The sequence below is a fragment of the Phoenix dactylifera genome, chromosome 11 (genome assembly GCF_051530095.1).
Source record: "Phoenix dactylifera cultivar Ajwa chromosome 11, Ajwa_hap1_PhDact_Kaust_v1.1, whole genome shotgun sequence".
Lineage (NCBI taxonomy): Eukaryota > Viridiplantae > Streptophyta > Magnoliopsida > Arecales > Arecaceae > Phoenix > Phoenix dactylifera.
Genome location: NC_143200.1, coordinates 21,738,567 through 21,759,847, shown reverse-complemented (window position 1 = coordinate 21,759,847; position 21,281 = coordinate 21,738,567). Strand labels below are relative to the sequence as shown.

Sequence of the window (21,281 nt, the reverse complement as noted above, 5' to 3'; positions counted from 1 at the left end):
CGAAGGAGATATAACATACAAATATCCCATATGGAAACTTGCAATTCCACTTGTATACTTGATGTAGCACTTTCAGTCATGTAAGAAGACAAATTCCCTCCCCATGGCAAGGTTCCTTGTGCTGTCAATTACGCAGAGCATTTCTCTTGTTCTGAAAGTTCTTTGCTGCTGCCTAGCTGATCACACAACTCCCATTTGATACCATGGCCGTATGATAAAAAGCAGAGCCAGAAAGTTCCATCTATCGAGTTGCCACTGTTTGCCCGCTTTGTGAATGCCGGCTGGTGGTATATATGGTCTGTGGTTGTTTGAGCCAAAAATTGGAACTCTCTCTCTCGTCAACTGCCGTGTCACGGCGGCGGCCGAGTCTCGAGCGGGTTCATGGTTGAGCAAGATTTGCGCAGGGGCAATGCTGCAACGCCCGTGGCCTTTGGGAAGAAAGGCATGGGGGTTGTCCCATCGTGTCCAATTGTTTAAACTGGTAATTGGCGAGTTGGGACGTCAAAGTCGGCCTACCGTTTTCACCGGTCGCACCACAGGTGCAGTCATGGGGCATTGCGGCCACAAGCCATTCTAATGGTAGAAGTTCTTGTAATGTTAGACAATTCCTAAGAGCCCGTCTGGTTGGAGATAATCCAACATAAAAAAAATAAATCTCATATCAGATTATTTTATTTGATAGAAAAAATAGATAAGAGAGATGATAAAATAAATAACAGCTTCTATATCTATTTTGTTTTGAGAGGGAAGATAAAATAATTCCTACCAGAAAGATAGTATTTGTTCTCCGCACTGAATTATCATGTATCGATAATTTGAAAGAATCATTTCTCGATAAAAATGCCCTCATTTATATTATAGTAATGTTATATTAATATAATTAATATTAAATATATTTACATATATTAATTAATATTAATTTATTTAGCCATTGCTAATATCTTTGACGAGAACATTTGATCAGCTGCAGATCAGCTGCACCACCTTTTTTCAAATCTCAAAGTATATCTTAATGGTGCAAATGCTTGAATAAATGTCATGAATCATCACAGATGAGATCTTCAACAAGACTCCTAAGAAGGTCGAGAACAATGCTATATAGTGTAGAACAAACGTTTTCCATTACAATCCAATGACATTGTCATTACGGGCCATGATGGGTCTATCCCATCCAACCAGTATAATTTACAAATCATTAATACAAGTCCCAACCAAGGCCACCAAAGAAGTACACCGTTCAATACCAATGTTTTTGTAAGGTTCTGATCGCAAGCGAAACCGTGGCCTCTTCTTTTCTTAGGAATTCACTAGTTTGCAAGGTCCATGACAATTAATGATGCAAACCAACTAGTGCACAGAGATTTACCTGGCAGCTTCGGCTTCTTCTTTCGTAAGTTCACTATTTATTTAGTCTCTGATTGCCAAGAAAAGTATGAAAATACTACTGATGGTTCAGTGTTACAGACATGACTGGCCAATTGACCATCGAGAACAGGAATAACATTGATAACGGTTACTTCATGTTAGCAATTGTCAGACACACTGGAAGACCTCATTTCAGTACCGTACTCCACAGAAATATGAGAGCGCAGTCAGGAAAGTAGCCTGTTTGTTGAAATTTGTTCTCGCCATAACCCACCAAGAAGCCTTCCCCATATATTTGGGTCAAGCTTTGGGAATCCCCATCATTCAATCCTCTTGTGGGCGGGCCAAAAGCTGGAATTTACAACTTGCTTCTACAATTGAAGAACCATATACTTCCCAAGGGCCAAAAACAAAAACATATCCACACAAATGGCATCATATTTAAATAAGACTGAGGCCCCCCATTTTCTGGACGCTGTATTGCTTATCTACTTGTATTTGCTATCCTCCATAAACACTCCTTCCTCAATGGAGAATCTGCGAAAATTGCTTTGACAAAGTTCTCTATCTGCATAAAGAAACATGGGGTTAAGGCTGGCAAAATTTTCAATCAAGAAAGATTTGAATGTCTTATCTTTCCAACTTTGAAATAATGAACTTCCAACTGCAAAAATTAAAAGAATATTCTGATAGGCAAGTTAAAAATAATCTAAGTGATTTGTATTAAACGACTAAATCAGTTGTACCCACAGTGTTTTCCTTGGCAAATGAAATCCATTCATTCAGAACTAGGCAGCTTAAAAAGAAGAAATGGAAAAATCATTATCTCAAGAAAGAAATTTGTGACAGACAACTTTGTAGCCAAGTTCTTTTTTGGGCCAAAATGATAACAAGAGAATATTATTAATGTCACCAAAGAGTCAAACCATACAGTTTGAAGATGCTATGTCACAAAGCTCAGATGGGACTTCCTCGATCCATGCTTCATAATCATCCAAAGATTAGGCATACTTGGCTAACAAATGAGCCACCTCATTACCAAAGCGAGCAATGTAGGAGAACAAAACTACACCAACATATTTAGCAAGAGAGAGAATCTTCAAAAAGAACTCCAATCTCATAATTACAAGTATTTCTTTTGTGAAATCCATGTATAATACCGAAGGCATCTCCTTTTCTCTCAAAACTATATAGCCCAACTACAATTATTCCCTCACTGCCAAAGCTTCAATTTTTTTTTTGCTTTTGAAATATTTCTGTGTTTCTTAGCAATAGCTGCCAAATCTTTTCCACCCTCATTTCTAAAAATTATACCAACTCCACCACAGCCACAATATCATTTCTAAATTTTGATACCAAAGCTTCAAAAACTCAGTTTTGGTTTTCATTTCAGTTGGGCCTTTGGAATTTCAATTTCAGCAATTTTGCTCCAACTTTCAGAGTTTTGGCCAACAAAATCAGGAAAAAAATTCAAAAAACATTAAAAGGATAGAAGAAAAATAAAAAGAAGCCAAGCAAGTTATCGAACAACATTTTATAGTATTTTGTTACATGAATTCTTTCTTTATGTAGTTTCAGTAGTTCAATGCTGAAGCCAATACCGCATATAGGTGAAAATCATAAATTGTACTGATGTATTATACTGTGAACATGTATATTACCTACATATCAAAATCCAACTATGTAGCCATCTCGAAGTTTCTGATGTTTACCATATAGTCTTTTTTCTTCATTCTGGAGCAAACTCATGCAGATCTTGAATTTGTCATTTCTATATATCTTCTTGTAATAGATATTTTATCATCTTGTAATCTTTATCTAAGAGACATGTATATGCTAATAAGGGAGCGTAGCACTTTTAGAGTGGATCTCAAGAAAAAATGTAGTATCTAAAAAAAATTAAATTAAACTATTTTAAGTGTTGAATAACTCATGGGCATTCAAAATCTTGATATAAGCCCTAACATCTAGCAAGATGGACAACTAAGGAAGCTCAACAAACCCTACCATTTTAGCTAAGACAGCAATGATACCTGCCATTACTTCTATCATCTTAACATAAGTTTGACAAAATTTAGTAGAAGTCTTTGATTTATTTACATTCGCAATGTATACCTTAAGGTACATTAAAATGTCAACTTACTAAAATAGTTCCAAATACATTTACATAAGTAGTTGAGTCAAAGAATCTTGATTTTTTTTTTTTGGCTAAGTTTGTCACCTGCATGATCAGCTAGGCTCCAAGCAACTGCATGGGTGATAGGCTAGTCTATTGACTGGGTTTGCCTAAACTATGTGACAACTATCAGGTCAAGTTTGTTAGCATTTATAGGATGGTGAAGAAGCTCCTATTGATAAGATATAGACCCACCCTTTAGCAACTGTGCAAAACCAATAGCACATTCGTTTTGAATAAACATGAGAACTCCTTTCTCAGAAACCAGATTGAATTTTGTTATATTTTCAAGAATTCCTACAAGGACTTCACACCTGCAGTGCAGTCATTATTTTAACAAGAGACAACTTACCCTAGCAAGCATTCTACTTTTAATGATCCTTGTAGCAAATCATCCTAGACTAACAAAGAGTCTAAATATCAAAGAGGATTACAAAAATGAAATAGCATTATAAACCATCTTCTGCTCCTCCTTATTGCATGACTTTATTCTATTTACAACAAATATTGCTAGTGTTAAGTTCAACTGCAATAAGAATCCTGATTAATTCTCTTAACTATAGAAGTTGGGCTCTACAACCTCTTTAATACTGTTGAAAAAAAGGTACGTGAAAGCTGAGGGGACCAAAAGGTCTTTCCTTCCAAGCTTAGCTACACATGGACAATTGCCACCTCACCAAACATCTCCATCCCATTTCAATGACCTTAAGATCTATTATACAAAAATGATAGGGAGATAGTTGAAGATAATATGTAACAGAACTAGAGCTGGTTGGATGAAGTGGAAAGATGCATCTGGAATATCATGTAATAGGTGCATATCCTGGAGACATAAAAGAAAATTTTATAGAACAACAGTAAAATAGAGTGCTAGACAATGAAGAAAGTACATGAAAATAGGTTGAGCGTAGCAGAAATAAGAATGTTAAGATACATGTGTAATGAAACTAAAAAGTTAAAATAAGAAACAAATATATTAAAGGAGCTACAGGAGTTGCACAAATTGAGGACATAGTAAAGGAAAATCTGTTGAAATGGTATGGACATGTACAATGAAGATTTGAGGAGGCTCCCGTAAGGAGAGGTATTTTGTTTCGTGTTGCAGGTGGTAAGAAAAGGAAGGGAAGACCAAGGAAGACCTGAAGTGACATGGATAAAGGTTGTCACAGGATATGGAGAAACTTGGAAAAACATCACAGAGCCACCTAAATAGGAATACTTAGAAAATGAGGATTTATAAAGCCGATTCCGAAAAGTTGAGCACAAGCTAGATGGTTATGTTTATGTTTATGTAAGATGCACACCCATATCCTAAAATAGATGGATACTAATGTACTTACATAATCCATAAATCTCTACAAAAAGAAAAGAGATGGCTGGTTGCCGGGCAGCAAGACTCATGTTTTACTAATGCTTTGTGACATCAGCCTCCAAAAGTTTTCCCAATACCTATCAAAATTAGAGTAAATTGGTGTTTACAGTAATCATGTACTGCAAAAGACACTTGTACCCTTTTTTTAAAAAATTTAGATCACTTGTGCTATAATTTCGGAAAGTAGGTTATGTTTATAGCATGTCTCCAAGTGAAAGTGGAATTCCCCCTATGTTGTTTCTTTTCCATTCACTCAGATCTCTTCCATTTCATCTATTTTTTTTGGATCTTCCCATTCTTCTGAACTAACGGAAAGGTCACAAATCTCTATATTTCAAGCTATCACTAAGAGTTGCTTGGGAGAAGATGAATAACTGTCATTACAAGCTTTAGATATAGAAGGGCTCTAAAAGGAAAATACACAATTATGTTTTCTTTGAGAGGAACAAGAATGCAATTATGTTGTCAAACAAATATCAACATAGATCTGCTAACAAAACTAAACATACCTCTGATGACATGAAGCCACAGGCAAGCAGTTCTCCACTTTCCCATGATCTTATGATGGATTTCAGAGGCATATCATACAAGTCTAGCAGGATAAATTGCACCAATAAATTCATGTCAGAATTTTATAATGAATATAGACGTAAATATACAAAAGCATATACACACATATACACATACATCTACGTATGTTTGCATGTATCTATGATCTATGTATAAAGTCTAGGAGAAAAGAAAGGACATACCTGCTAGCTTGCGGAATTTGCATAAAGAAGGTACCATGTCATCTAATTTAACCCATATAGTGTCATTCAAGACTTTCTCCTTTTCATCCATATTAGCAATAAGGGACTCCAACAATGAGGATAAATTCTCTAATGCCATGTGGATCAGTCGTTGTAGCTGAAATGATAAGAGCATATTACCTATCTTCTGCAGTAATTTGAAGCCTATAAAAAGAATCTGGATAAGGGATTTTGGGAGAACCTGCAAAGTCTCTTCAGCTGCCATATCATCTAAAAGTAGCATATCTTTAGTAATTCTACAAAAGGTAGAATCCAAGATTGTGCACATACTTTTCTTGTATGTTGATGCCAGCATAAGTGGCTCCCACATAATATGTACTTTCTCTAGAATGAAGACAACCTGAACATGATCCATGCATCTTTAGACCACAACATGTAAAGGTATTAATCACATACTGACTATTTGTTTTCAAATGGTAACAACGTGAAAGGGTAAGAAAACATTCTCATAATCAGAATGATCAAATCTGATACACAAATTTATGGTGGCAATCTAATCCCAGCATACTTAACCCAAATCATGTGATCCCTTGTTATCCTTCCTATTGATATATTGAATTATAAATAAATATACATATAAACATATGTTCATGTGTAATATATATATATATATATATATAGAGAGAGAGAGAGAGAGAGAGGGAGGAAGGAGTGGAGAGAGGGCGATGCTTACACATGAAATGCTAAATCTTTAGTAAAATGTTAAAAATAGAGATCCATATTGTTGATCACGATCTATACCACTATAAGTACCAATAAACAAAAAATCATTTTTTTAGTGGACCCCTACCATGCATCAAGTAAGTGCAAAAGGTCAAGACCTCCAATGTCTAAAAGTCATATCTTCATATGAAACAAGGATAGATTACCTTTTACAAGGATTTATGCTCTAGTAAGCCTGACTAGTTCAGTCTTTAGAATGTCCACTTAATTTACTCTTGAAGCCACAGCAAGAAGAAGGTTGATGTCAACAATTCAATCTACAATGTAAATAGAGATGGATTGCAAGTTGACAAGACTGAACCAAAACTGTCCACAGTGACAGCTCTGCAGTTGAGAAGGGGATGTGCAGAATTCTGGCTCACCTCTGTGCACATACCATCTGATGCTGATAATTCTAGCAGGTGCACTTGTAACAAGCCATCAAGTCCCTCTTGGAGGGATCTGATATTGATAGATAATGTAGAGACAACTTTAAAAGTAGTACTGCATTAACTACCCAAACATTTTGGATGCCAGGTTCATCCAACAAATAAAAATTCCAATTGTAAGAAAACCACATTTCTATGGAATACCAAAGAGCAAGAAACTGAGATAAATTTTATTTCAACATAATATGGGAAAATGCAAACTAGAACAGATTGCTTTCTATTATTACTTTTGTGAATTAAGACAGTTATGAAACACAAAATTGAAAGCTTCACAACCCAAAGAGCAAGCATGTTTGACCACATTCAAGAAATATAACTACAATTTTACTAAATCTAATCATTTGACCATCTTAATACATTAAGAATATGAAAAGTCTTATTAGTGTATGGTCCAAGATAGCTAAAATACCTGCTCTATGCTAAACTTTGCTGACCCATATTGTTGAGATTGGTGGGTATTCTGAAACCCATTAGCCCCATCTATAGCCTGAAAACCAAAAAAAATCAAATGGAAATGATAAACGTCTAACAAGAATTGAGCAATGCAATCATTAGATGAAAATGATTCTAATAAACTACAAAGGTGTACCTCCTTCAAACTACTAAAAACTAGTTGCACTTGCTTTTGCAGTATGTCCTCTGCCAACTGGTAAAAACTTGGTGCCAGATCAACAAATACTGCCTGATTCTTCAAGCCACTTGGAAAATCTGCACGATACTGAACGGAGCGAAATTCATCTCGTATAAGCTAGTCAATTGAATAAAATCTAGGCTGGAGTAGTTTCATAAGCACAGTAAAAGATAGTTAAGTACATAGAAAGGTAACATCTAGTGCAAGGTTTATCACGTGAATCACGTCAAACCAAGGTTCATCGTACCAGTACCGGACCCCGTACCGGTGCCACACTAGCATAGTGTCGGTACGATATGGTACGAAATTTTTCTGACGTACTGAGGGTCGGTACGCCATCCATACCGGTACCAGTACCGAACCGGTACGGTACGCCTAGTATCGTACTGTATAGTACAGCATACCATGCGTCAAACACATTGTAAGGTACTAAAGTGTAAATAATCATCACTTCAGGAATGCAAGCATATATTATACATCTTCATATGCTTTAATGGTTTAAAAGAATAAGCCACAAAATGCGCAAATTTTAGGGACTTATTAGAAGTGCTACAAACTGAAAGAAGATAATGAGCCTCAGGAACTGCTTCCAGCTCCATAAGCCAATGAACAAAAATCTGAATGCAACCCTTAACTTATACCTAAACAACTTATACATATAGTAATTTATAATAGAAAACAGAAGCTGTTGAGAGTCTTCAACAAACCACAAGTTGAATGCTAGCATATAAGATATATGCTACCACTTGAAAAACCATTTCCTTGGTTATAAACTTCAGTGTGCTACCACTCGGAAAACCATTTCCTTGGTTATAAACTTCAGTTTTTCAGGAACCACACTATGTGAATATTTTCAGATTAATTTTGACCAACTTAAGCTGTCATACTATGTCTTCACATTGCTTGTCAAACAGTCAAATAAAAAACAAAAAACTAGACACGAAGGATATATTGATAGACTATATGTATATGTATGATTAGTGCAGACTGCAAGTCGATACATACCTCAAAGGCAAGTCCAAGAATCTCTTGAGACAGATAGTTACAGTCATTGTAGATGACTATAGGCACTTGGCTGATACTATCCAATTGCTTCTCAAGCTTCATACACAGAAGTAGAAAGGATAAGTTCAATTGCCATAGTGGTGATACATATGTTATGTACACATAAAACATCAAGAACCACCAGTGCAAGATCTATTGCACTAGAGGAATAATCCTGAAACCTTTATGTTTTAATTCACTTAATATTGGCAAGCATATAAATTCTTTTTGATATATTCAAATTCTTTTTAATATATACAAATTCTCTTTAATATAACAAAACTTAGATTATGTATATCAAGTAGCAGTTGTCAGATGAATCAGTATAATCATAATGCAGTAAAATCAACAACAAAAATTAATTTTTTCTTGTGCTGAATCAGATATATGGGATTAGAATTGCAAGCATGAATTCTCATTCAAAGTGGTCTTAAAGATTGAGAAGGGATAAGTGAGCAAAGAAAACAGGGTGAATTAGTCTGTAGATCTGTAGCTGAATCTATATCCTTGACAACATTAATGAAACAAAGTCTAATACGATGGCAATTCTGGGTAAGCAAAACACTAAATTGATGCCATTGCAAATAACCTACTGGAAAGATAAAACTACCAAGTACAAAAAAATTCAAATTCATGTAAACTTAAATATCTACAAGCAGTCAGGAAGTTCAGATTGTAGAGTTCTTTTATATGCAATAGGTGACAAAGTGCAAACCTTGATTGGCACAATAGCTTTGTATAGAAGCAAAGCATCCCTTGCGGCATGATAAAGCTCCTTTGCAACTCTTGTGGATGACAAACAAGCATCCTGCACTGATCGTTCACAATTAAAAATTATGCACATCAAAATATTGTTGGTTGATCAAAAGATCAAAGAACAAAATTCGAATTACATTCAACATAATAACAGCAACGACGACAGGTATAGAGGAGGAATATACGGCCACTGAATCAATTAGGTTGTTCTTATGATGAATATAACTAGTGTAAACGACAGCAAAGATAGAAGCAAAGATCTGATTTCCTTCTATATAAACGAAAGCAGATTTAAGTTCATGCCAACAAGTTCCTTTGAAGTTTTTAATGCCTCAGTGATCTTGAAATAGGAAACAAATTGACTCTTGTTTTATGTGGTACAGTGGGAGGTGAACCTAAAGTGAAGTTCTAAGGAGAATAGAGAACTATCTGCGTTGACCAGGAGATAAAGTAGAGGATGAAGCTCATCATGATCGGGGAGGTCCTGGTTGATGTGTCTACTTGCTGACCAATCAGCTGGCTGATTGGCATCATGCATAGTAGGAGTTACGTGGAAAGCCTAGAGTGGTCTCCTAATGTGATGAATATCTTTTAGAAGTGGATTGTGAGATGCTGTGGCCTCTGAATAGTTCTCGATCCAAGTAAACAGTCAATAAGTCCCCTTCCATGAAATCCTTGTCAGCCCAAGGCCATAGACTGCAGCAACATGTCCCTCCTTGCTGCTCTCACCTCAGCTGTTGGAACAGATGTAGTGTTGAATCTTCGCAAACCAGCATAGAGTACATGGCTGTTGTTATCTCTAATCATAGATCCAGCACCTGCTTTGCCATCTCTAACAGATCCATCAAAATTAATCTTTGCCATATCAGGGACAAGAGTGGGGCATCCAACATAACTAAAGAGGTTACCCATTGAGATGGCTCTAGGAGCCCAGCATGCCCTAGTGTTTCCCTCATTGGAAACAATAGTAGTAAAATAGAATTAGCATGTCTACAAATTGCTCATGGATATATAAAAGCGGAAAAGAAGACAAGCATATGAACATATGGCAGACTAGCAGTTATCTATCACATTTTATCCAGCACTCCAATCAAATAAATTTGAAATCTGCATAGTCACAAATAATGATTCAAACCTTATAATAGTGGATGGAGATATGGATGATTATGTTCCCAGGAAAAGAAGTGTTAAATAAATACACAAGAAGCACTACTAGAATATTGTGTATCACTACATGATCATGTAATTACAGGAGATTCAATATGAACGTCAGAAAACTATATTTTATCTGCAAAAATATATGGCTATTATGAGGATGCATATCCTTGGGTAACAGCTAAGGAAGATGACAATCTAGAGCTCATGCCGGATATGGTTAAGGAAACTGAGAACTACAGCATAAAAGCAACTTGGCAATATAATGCTCAATCATGAATTAGGACAGACGCCACTTCCTAATCAGGCAACAACGTGTAGGTACAAGTTTCAGTGTTGGAATGCCCAACAACAGGGTGTGGATTTTGAGTATAAGAAACCCCAGCCCCAGTAACCAAGCTACTAAGAATCCTAAACAATAAAGGGAAGGTCCCATTATAACATCCATGACAAACACACCCCCATGATTTCATTGGACTTAATAGAGTTTTCATATTTTAATTCGACATGGATTAAAAGTAATTTGGGCATTTTTATTTGACATTCATTTGTTATTTTTAAGCCTTCCTGTAAGTGGGATTTGTCCAATCCCTCTTACAAGGCTAGGGGTGGCAAATGGGTTGGGTTGGGTCAGATACTAGTCTGGCCAGGTTGGAAACAGGTCGATCAAAATTTTGTCCACCTGGACCTAACCCATTTATTAAATAGGTCAAAAATCCAAAACCAAACCCGACCTCTTTTAAATAGGTAACCCAACCCGATCTGCATAACTCGTTTAATCAACAGGATGGATCATGTTAAATAGGTTTAAATGGATTACACAAGTCTTAAAATGGCTTAAATAGGTATTAAACAAGTCAGTTCATAAGTTACCCTGACCCAACTATTAAACAAGTCATGACTCTAAACCTAAACCTGAAGTCGGCCAACTAATTTACAACCTGGATCTGCTTATCCAAACCCTCTTAAGCTGGGTACAAGTTCATTTGACAATTGCACATTTAAAACACTGGCTTTTGAAGTGCTGCCAATGTCTTCTTCTTCTTCTTCTAGGAGTCTGATTAGGACAGTGTAGACATGGAAGCTTTTACCGAAAAGGAAGCAAAATATGAATAACTAAGTTTATTTCAAGCATCGGTAAGCATCTACCAGAACTGAAAAAGGCAATAGCAGAAGAAAAAGGTCACATCCAATGCAATGAGATCTGATAAATCACTATTCTCATCATCATCATCATCTTCTTGTTCTTCTTCAATCCAAGACTGTCATCCCAGGAGTCTGATTAGGACATGGAAGCATTGCTAAAAAGGAAGATACATATGAATAACCAAGCTTACCTCAAATGTAGGTAAGCATCTCCCAAAGTTCAAAAAGGACATAGCAGAAGAAAAAAGATCACATCCAATGCAATGAGATCTGATAAATCACTATTCAGAGTACACTATAAAATCCATTTATTGTATGAAACTTGTGACAACACACTCACAACCTATACAGCAAGTAAAGTTTAATAAACCTAGCAGTTCAAAATAATGCAAAAGATAATGAGCTACCATCCATGGTAAAACCTGGCATTCCTTGTTCCATCTATATTTTTTACTCAACATAAGATATAAATATTTGAACAAAATACAACTAAATAGATTTTGAGAAAACTTCCACAAAATATTATGAATCTCAAACTACAAATCTACAATATGATTTCCTGCATGACCCAGAGTTAACAATATAACATAGAAAGTTGTGCAAGTTTATGTACAAATCTCAATAACAGCAAAATTCTCAGGGAGCACAGGAAATTCCTAAGCAGGAAATATTTGATCCTAAAGTGATAAGGGCCCATATAGAAGCTAAACAAAAAGAACAATACCTTAAGTGCTTCATGCACTAATTTCATAAGTTGAAAGGTTGCTTTGGATACGATACACCTTTCAGGCTGGAAAAGCAAATCAGCAACATACTCGGAGGGACATTCTACAACACCAGAAGCATGTGTGGAACTTTTTGATGCATTTTCCTGTAACATGAATTACCAATTCATGTTACAGTAATTTACTTAAGAAATAGTCGATGATAAAAACTACATTTGCATACATAGACTCACCGGGGAAAGGAAATAATCAAACTGCAGAAGGCAGTTTCTCGCATTTGCCAAAATCTCATTTCTCTTCCTAGAAGCAAAATGAACTTCAACATTGTAAGCAAAATGACTCAATTTTTCTTCATTTCTATCGGTCGTCGAAATAAACATCATTTCCTTTAAGAAGGTCTCGAATTCAGCAGTACATTTCATAATATTTTCAAAATCCGTGATCTTTGAAGCATCATCAGGGACAGCCTGAAACAACCATTCTAACTTTTATTATTTAGCATTCACAATCATATTCAAAGTTGTGAACAGGACATCAACATCATTCCCAAAATAAAAAATCTCTAAAAGTACAATACTGTTTCAATCATGGTATGCCATACTGTACCAAATCAAACGGTACAAAATGTATCGTACCATACCGATTTGGTACCGGTACACGATATGAGGATGTACCGATACTTGGTATGCCAAACCGGCCTCCATACCGAGCGTACTGATATAGTAACAGAATCGCACCGGTATGGGGCCCGGTAACGAGACGGCATACCTTAGCTTCAACAGAAAATGCAACAAAGAATTGATGAAAGATCACACGTTCATTACAAATTACTTCACATGAAAATATTTTTGCTTTCTTGGAATTAACCTAACTCTTCAATAAACGAACAACCAGCATGCCATCAGAAAAATGAACCTTGGAGTAGCATTTGAAGATAATGAGGAATTACATATGTAAAGGATTTACTACAACAAAAAGAAATTTTGGTGTAGCTTATTCCTTCTCACAACAAAATAAAAGGAACAATGTTCAAGGAGAGCCCAGCTGAATGTCTCTGTCAACCCTGAGGAGATGACTAATGTTAAACCCATGAAATTTGATTTCCCCTTTTTTATAGGGCACTATATTTTACACTCCTCTCATGAACAGGGGAAACAAGTAGGGCTTATGTGCACGCACCTATGTTACCCGGACACTCCATTTTTATGGTTTCCAGGAGTTTTGACACTTTGTACATTTCAATATAAAATGACACAACACCTGTTGGACACTCAACTTTGAAGTGTCTTGTTGATATCAGCTGCCATTTGGCACTTTTTTGCAGTGTAATGCAGAGGACTCTTAGATTTGAATGTTAGATATTTTAAATCGTTTTCTTATGTTTCCAATAGAAAGTTATCAAGGTTTTGTTGATACTTCAAGAAAAGTGTCCCTATTTTCTTCATATAACTTTATCAAAGTTATGTGAATATGAAGTGTTATTATATTTTAAGTATAAATGTATTATAGCTAATTATTAATTTGAGCATCTCAACACATCTTGAGCAACGTTAAATAAACTTAGAAAATAACTTCAGCAAACTCGCATAAATAACAACATAAAACATGTACATTGTTCTAGCTTAGAGGGCTAAGGGGGCACCTAGACTTACTGCAGTGCCTAGGTGGCCACTTTACCTATGCAGTGCCTAGGTGGCCACTTTACCTATGCAGTGCCTATGTGGTTATTTCCCAGTAGCAAGCCCTGCTTAGGCACTTAGGCCGACCGCATATAGGCCCCTAGGCGAAGATCTATGACACGACTACAAAATGGAACATTAGTTGACGGCAATAAACAGTTAGAAGATGCAGTACATGATAATAACATGCCATTTTACTAATATTAGTCTTTGCCAATTTTAGAACCTCGCAAAGCATCTATGATACTAGTGGCAATTTATGTATGCATCATGCAACTAAAATTATAATCACTGTGAATGTGAAGCTAATGCTGATGTAAATAGCAAAAATGAAAATGTTTGATGAGTTGAATAGTTGAAACACACCTTGGAGAGGAAGTGAGTGATAATGAGGTCTGACATTCTTGACCAAGTCAATCTTCCAAAGCACCGCATCCATGTACCATTCTCAAAGCAAATGAATCGGTATATAAATTTTATTATCTGAATAAGTATTGCATAAGGAGTTGCACCATCTAGGCTCTCCTACAAAACAGGAGGCAAAAACATAAAAAAGAATTTTTCGAATCTGTCCAGCCTTACACTAATAAACAAATTATGTTTAATAGGAGCCATCATAAAACTATTTAAGAAATAAAAACAAGAAGACAGTCCTTGCTGAATTGAATGTGGCATATTTACTGCTTAGAAAAGGAAGTGCTCATAATTTTGTTTCCACAGATTCTTAAGGCACATCATAGTATGACGCATTGAACCATCTAATCAAGGAACACTCATCATTTATGAAATGTGTACCTCAGCTAATAAAGGCTCAATGAAGACAAACACCTCATACCTTCTATGACTGCCTAAGCACACTGATAGTACAGGGAAAAACTGTTAATCTTCTCTCTTCAACTTAAAAGTTATACAGTGTCAATAAGATCAAACTTAACTTGAAAATCCAGTAAGAAGATTAGGGTATCAAAAAATTAAATTATCTTCCTAAGCTAGAGTGCTACACTCAGACACTGTGTTAGATAAATTAACTTGAAGAATAATTAAGGCCACCCTTCCAACAGAGGAAGCAGCACAGCCAATTTAACAGCTGTTGCAGCAAGTTAGAGAAAGATAAGAAGGAAAGAGGCGAAGGGGGTTAATTTAAATATGTTAGGATGTCACATCAAAATAACAAAAAAAATAAAGAACTCCAGCAAAAAACAAATCCCTCTTAGAGGTTAAGATGAGGAGTGATGTGCCAATTTCTTCTTGGACATGTAAGTATTAGATACCTGCATATAAAATTACAAAAAGTCTAATAACAGAGATCATGATGTATACCAGTCTAATGATGTACCCCAGTCTAATGATGTACCCAGAATTTTATATATTGGAAATAGACAAGTTTTTGTTATTGAACCTGTTTTAAACATATTAAAATCAAGGTTGTTAAAGGACAAAAGGTGGTTAAGACCAGCACACCAGCTGATCTTGCATTTCTTTGAAGGTAAACCTCAAAAACACAATAACCATAAGCATCAAGCTGCACCATATATAACAATAAAACAAAGAGAATATAGTACATTTATGTCCTACAAATTGTAAAAATGTAATACATAATTTCTTAGTTTTATTATTCATGGTGCAGCTTTTTTTTTTTTTTTTTTAGCTTGCAGCTTCCTTTGTAATGGAATATTGACTAAAGACATTGATGAAGCATATACATTTAAATTGTAGCATTAAGAAAATATTATACAGTTAAAATTTGATTGACCGCAGAACTGTTGCACTTACCTGAACTTCAGATGATGAAATCAGGCTAAGAATTGCCTCACTCTTTCCATCAGAATCCTGATTTAGTTGTTCCACAAGAATGTTGATGGATCTCTTACTTGTTGCAGGAACCATGACATATTTGATCATTAAATCTGCCATTTTTGCCAGTCCATAATCTAGAACATCAACTACCTGCATATGATGCACAAAGGAGACAGTAGGAAAAGGAAAAATAGATAATATTGAGTTTATTAGCAAACCAGCTTAAAAGATGGTATCTTATAAGCTACAGCTTAGGAAAATAACATGTTAATGGGCCACCTGGACCAACTCGACATCAATTATCAGCCAAATTTGTGAAGGACATGAGTTTATCCATAAGAATTTTCAATAAAATAATTTCCAGTAGCAACAAGTGCAATGACACTCAAAAATTTCAAACAGGAATAAGAACAAAAGATAAGTGCAAAGCATTAAACCAACCTTCTACTTATGCTAGTTTACTCTCATAGTTTCTGTTACTTCATTACCGAGTTGTGTGGTTTCAACTGCAGACAATGGCACTAAAGATGTGTTCTTTAATCTGTGTGCTCTGAGACATCATAATAGGGGTGAGAAGAACATCAAAAAGCCAAGCTTTTGTAGCCACAAGGTCAATGCTGAAGACAACTGGGACCAATAAGGAAAGGTTTTAAGCACAGGATTTTATTTCCTCAGAACCTGGAGATGATTGGTAAAGTCTTGTCCAGAAAAAATGAAAAGAACATGTTCAGGGATGTTTGGACCTCTTCAGTATGAATTCCCATTTTTGAGTATTGTTATTGATTGCAAAATGTATTCCAAATGGTGCTACATCTGCAATCTTTGACAAAGCAGTGGCTTTAACTTTGTAACTATCTCATTCCTACTTTATTTCTTGCTGAGCCAGTGCTTGAAGTAGTAATGGATAATAAATATGCTATCAATTATCAAAGGCACCATCACCAAACTATTATCAACACAACTAGACTTTCCCTGCTAGCAAAATATTACCATAAGAAGTCATCTCTTTTCTTTGATCAAAATCTGGCTGATACTGCAGTCATAAGTCAATCATTACAAACAAACCAAAGGTATTTTTTAAAGTTACATTTAATATAAAGTTTTTTAAGCTTGCCTTAACCTTGGAAAGCAAAGTAAGAAAGATGTAATCAATTGGCTCAAGATTTGTAGAAACATGATATTCTTGACCTAAAAAAGTTATTTCTCTAGCAAAGAAAGGTTTAGGTTTTCTTTCCATTTGTCAGTACAAAAATTATTTACTGATGTTTCAACCATAAAAAGCAACAAGCCTCCAACACAACTCACTCTACCATTAACACAATGGCTTCCCTAGGACAGAGCATTAATAGTATCTGCAAAAGAAGAAACTTTAGGATCCTAACAACCATAGCACCAAACCAACTTAGTCCAAAGGGTCTTATCAAGAAAACCTGGAGAAAACAAGAAGCAGCCCTCTAATAGATTTTATTTTTGATCTAAAAGGCACCTAATAATCACCACTCTGATTGGACTCAATTCCTACAAGCTTGAAGAACTAGAAGAAACATTAAAACAACACCAAAAAAGTCTCGAACACTGAATCCTGCAGTCTGCTGTAGCCAATGGTAGCATCAACAATATCACATCGTAAACAGATGACAAGTGTTAGCACGTCTTTTGACCAGAACTATTGCTTTAAAGTTGATAGTGCTCAAACCGGTGTCAACCATAAAAGCCCCTGAAGTATAAACTTTTTAATGCCAATAATGCTTTTCGTTGACTTAAGGTGGTAATTTCCATGTAAGACTCCTCCATGATCTCGAGGTAAGAAGAGTCAATTCCTCTATAATCCCCTTTGAGTATTGTGGCTTTCAGACAATGGTTGTAAAGTGTAAGCACAGCTCCTCATCCAAGGAGATTCATCACTGACCACATGTATGAAAAAAAGAGATAATAGTTGTGGCTTCAAAGGATCAGTTAGAAAAAAAAAAGAAAGAAAAAGAAACTAAAAGTTGCATACATTTCTCCTCTTATTCAAGGATCCTTGAGGTTTGCCGTCATTTAGTGGAGTAGATAAATGCCGTAATTATATGCCAAACAACCAATTATGCATGGCCTTGAAGGTGGGTAATCGGGAGAATGGCATGTGATTTAACTCAGGCTATCATGTAAGCCTATTGTGTTTCAAGATGCGAAATTCCACAAGATTTCAATTTGCATTAGGAACGAACTGTTTTTTAAGATTCAAATTCAGCTCACTGGCCTTCTATCATCAGTCTCTTTCAATCAAAACACATTAAGTTACTATTTCCTGCTCTTCCCATAGTAATCAGTAGCAGTACTCTTAAAAGAAATGCCAATTCATGAGATGTAAAAAGCCGTACATTGTCAATGAAAAGGACATACGGAAAGTCAAATATGAGTTTGCATACAGATAAAAACCAAGATAATGCTATCAAAAGAGTAACCATAGTTGATAAGCCACTAATGCAGAGAAATAGTTATTATTAAAGGGTTGGCTTTTCTCAAGTGGTGAAAAACTGAAAACGTATAGTATTGAGAAAACTAACCTCCATTGCCTCCAATGCCTGATGGAGCTCTACTTCACCCATATCTCCAACAGTGGACCTAGACCTTACTATAACTCTGACATTCTCTAGATCAAATTGGACAGAACTTTCTACAATTTTCGCAAGCACCCCTTGCAGCTATTAAAATAAATAAAAGAAACACTAAATTTTGTGAACTTCTGGGAGACTTAAATGATCAAAACAAGAAATAAGTTAGTAAAATACAAAGCCTAATTATTCCATGGCAATGTACCAATATGACTGAAAAAAAGGAGAGAATTTTGAAGTAAGTGTGATTAACTGGAAGGAATCATGAAATCTTTTATACCTCATCGAAGCACTCCGTCCAATCCTTCCTCAAGAACCCATAAACCGCCGGTTCTTTCTCTCCGCTGACCTCCTCCATCCCAGAAACCAACAGCCCCGCCTTCAAATCCCTCACGGCTACGGAAGCCTCCACCAACCTCCCGGCCCTGAGATCCTCCCTCGAAGACCGCAGCCTCTCCCGCAGCAGGGATACAGTCTGCACCATGGCCAGCGCCTCCCGCCGCTCCTCCAACTCCCGCCGCCTGCTCCGGATCTCCTCGGCGATCTCCCGGATCTCGCGGTCGAGGGGGCGGTCGGAGAGAAGGCGGAGGGCGTCGGAGAGGGTTACAGCGGCGGCATCAGCGCCGGAGGCGGCCTGGGAGCAACGGGAGAAGATGTCGGCGAAGTCTTGGCGGTGAGCGAGGACGTAGTCGCGCACCTTGTCCTTGATGTGGAGCGATCGGATCTGGAGGCGGTCGATGAGGAGGCGGAGGTCGGGAGCGGAGAGAGGAGAGGACTCGTCGAGGTCCTGGACCGAGAGGAGATCCCTCACGTCGATGGAGCCCAAGAGGACGTCCATCTCTTCTTCGATCTTTCTTTCTTGTTACCTCTCTCGCTCGTATTCCGGACTTCTTGGTTGGGGCAATGGGAAAAGGAGCGGGGCGGATGGGGGGTCTCGCCCCGTTGCAAATCGGGCGTCACGGCTCACGAGTCGGTGTTTTAGATTTCGCCTCGATTTTGGGCTTTTAGACGGAGTTATGGCCGCATGGTTTGGGTCAAGAAGAACGAAAGAGTTATGGCCGCATGGTTTGGGTCAAGCGGAACGGAAGATTTGTGCATGCAATACTGTCTTGATTGATCGTCTTGAGGCGGAGAGGCAGAAGGTGGTAGAGCATCTATTTCTGTGCGACATGCAATGGATGTTATGGGATTGCCGGACTATTCAGGTCAAGCACGTCCTTCGAAAGGCGAACTAATTGGAGGGGGACAATGCTGTCTTGATTAGTCGACTTCAGGCGGAGAAGTGGGAGGTGGTGGAGCACCCGTTTCTGTGCGACATGCGATGGATGCTACGAAATTGTTGGACTGACTATTCAGATCAGGCACGTCCATCGGGAGGCGAACCAAGCTGCTAATTGGGTCGCCTTATTCGCTGCTCAGCATTCAAGAGAGTTTCTATGGACCCCGCAGGCTTTAGTTCCTGCTGATTTTACTAGTATTCTTGTTAGTGATGTAGCTGGTAGTGCTCATGTGAGAGCAGTTTGAGCAGTCGAACCACCAAAAAAAAAAAAGATTTATGCACGCTGCAAGGATGTCAGACTGGGCCGGGTTGAGTTCAGTGCGAGCTTTGCGAAAGCTAAAATCTACGCATAGATCTCTAAAATCTACACATATGTGAGAATTTCTTTGTTTTTCCAATTTATAAAAAAAAAGAGAACTCACCACACAATTGGAGTATTGATGACAAGTAGAAAGAATAGGACACCAATTAAATTTTACATGCGAAATCATGTCCCGGAAAGATTGTGGTCCCGAAAATCATGCGTCCACCCTTTGCTCCAAGATATCTAAGCAATGGTGAGAGATAGAGGGACATTCCAGGCCAAGCATGTTTTCTGTGAAGTTAATAGAGCGGTGGATTGGGTGGCTGCTTATTTAGCCAATCACTCCGGTAGTATCTGTAGGCTGGATATGGGGAGTTGTCCCCGGCACTCCGAGATATTTTGGTTTTTGATTTTATTAGGTGCATCTGTACTCGTCTGGTATGATTCACCCGCCTTAACAAATAAATAAATAAATAAATAAATACTTTAAACATTGAATTTAAAGATGGTGAACTAGGGTTGGACCTAGTGGCCACATCCTTTGCTTCGCAATCAGAAATTCTAGATTCGGTTCTTAGTAGTGAATCCCTAAGTTTGAATTTACATTATTATAGTATGATAGGTCTCCCTCCGTTTTCCTCAAAAAGAAAAAGAAGAATGCCAGAGCCAGAAAAGGCTCATTCAAATTAATTTTGGAGAACCTCCTAAGCCACAGCTTGGAGATGCAGGTTGGAATGAGGACTTGTATATGTGGGCATCACAGCTGCCCTCTCTCTTTAAGCCAAAAATTAAAAGTATGAATCAAACGGATAATGATTATTCTCAAAGGTACTTTATGAGCTTCTCCAAAGCTAATGAAGCTTGGTCCATATAACAACGATTATTACCAATTAACCTATTAAATAAAAGTTTGTCTTTTAAATCCATTTCACAATTAAATTGTAATTTGAAAGCATATTGGTGGTATGCCTCCATTTTTATGTGCATAACACATACCATAATCCAGCGATTCTATAAAACAATGGTGGGTAGAGAAGTAATGGCTGGTTCATTCACTGTATAAAAAAGGGAAAACCTAATAAAGAGTCTCAAATCATCATCTCTTTTTATGCATGGTCATGTCTAAATCAAATATACCTAACATGCGTACAAAATCAAAATTCCTTTCTCATGCAACAATCGTGATGCCTTGATGTATAGCTTATTATGTTGAGAAAGACTCTTCTCTCGAGCAAGGGAAGAGAATTTTATGCGAGGTTAAAAAGGATGCCATGCTAATCACAATTAGACGA

General features: G+C 37.0%; 1 protein-coding gene across 3 annotated transcripts; it reads right to left on the bottom strand.

The window, feature by feature from the left end:
- Positions 1-1,099: 1,099 nt before the first annotated feature.
- On the bottom strand, positions 1,100-19,396 carry ATZW10 (centromere/kinetochore protein, putative (ZW10)). 3 transcript variants are annotated; one of them, XM_008801215.6, is made up of 14 exons: positions 18,687-19,396; positions 18,359-18,496; positions 15,786-15,959; positions 14,379-14,537; positions 12,567-12,800; positions 12,333-12,479; positions 9,267-9,359; positions 8,513-8,608; positions 7,466-7,594; positions 7,286-7,363; positions 5,907-6,065; positions 5,666-5,822; positions 5,423-5,505; positions 1,100-1,933 (listed from the first exon to the last, which is right to left on the bottom strand). In XM_008801215.6, exons 1-14 carry the CDS (start codon positions 19,242-19,244, stop codon positions 1,850-1,852), a joined length of 2,289 nt encoding a protein of 762 aa, XP_008799437.3. In that variant the 5' UTR covers positions 19,245-19,396; the 3' UTR covers positions 1,100-1,849. The 3 variants fall into 3 exon arrangements, 2 of the variants coding, with proteins under 2 accessions (XP_008799437.3, XP_088563364.2); XM_088707238.2 differs by lacking the exon at positions 18,359-18,496 and having other exon boundaries at positions 18,687-19,373; XR_015971343.2 differs by lacking the exons at positions 1,100-1,933; positions 5,423-5,505 and having other exon boundaries at positions 5,746-5,822; positions 5,907-6,084.
- Between the last annotated feature and the right edge of the window lie 1,885 nt (positions 19,397-21,281).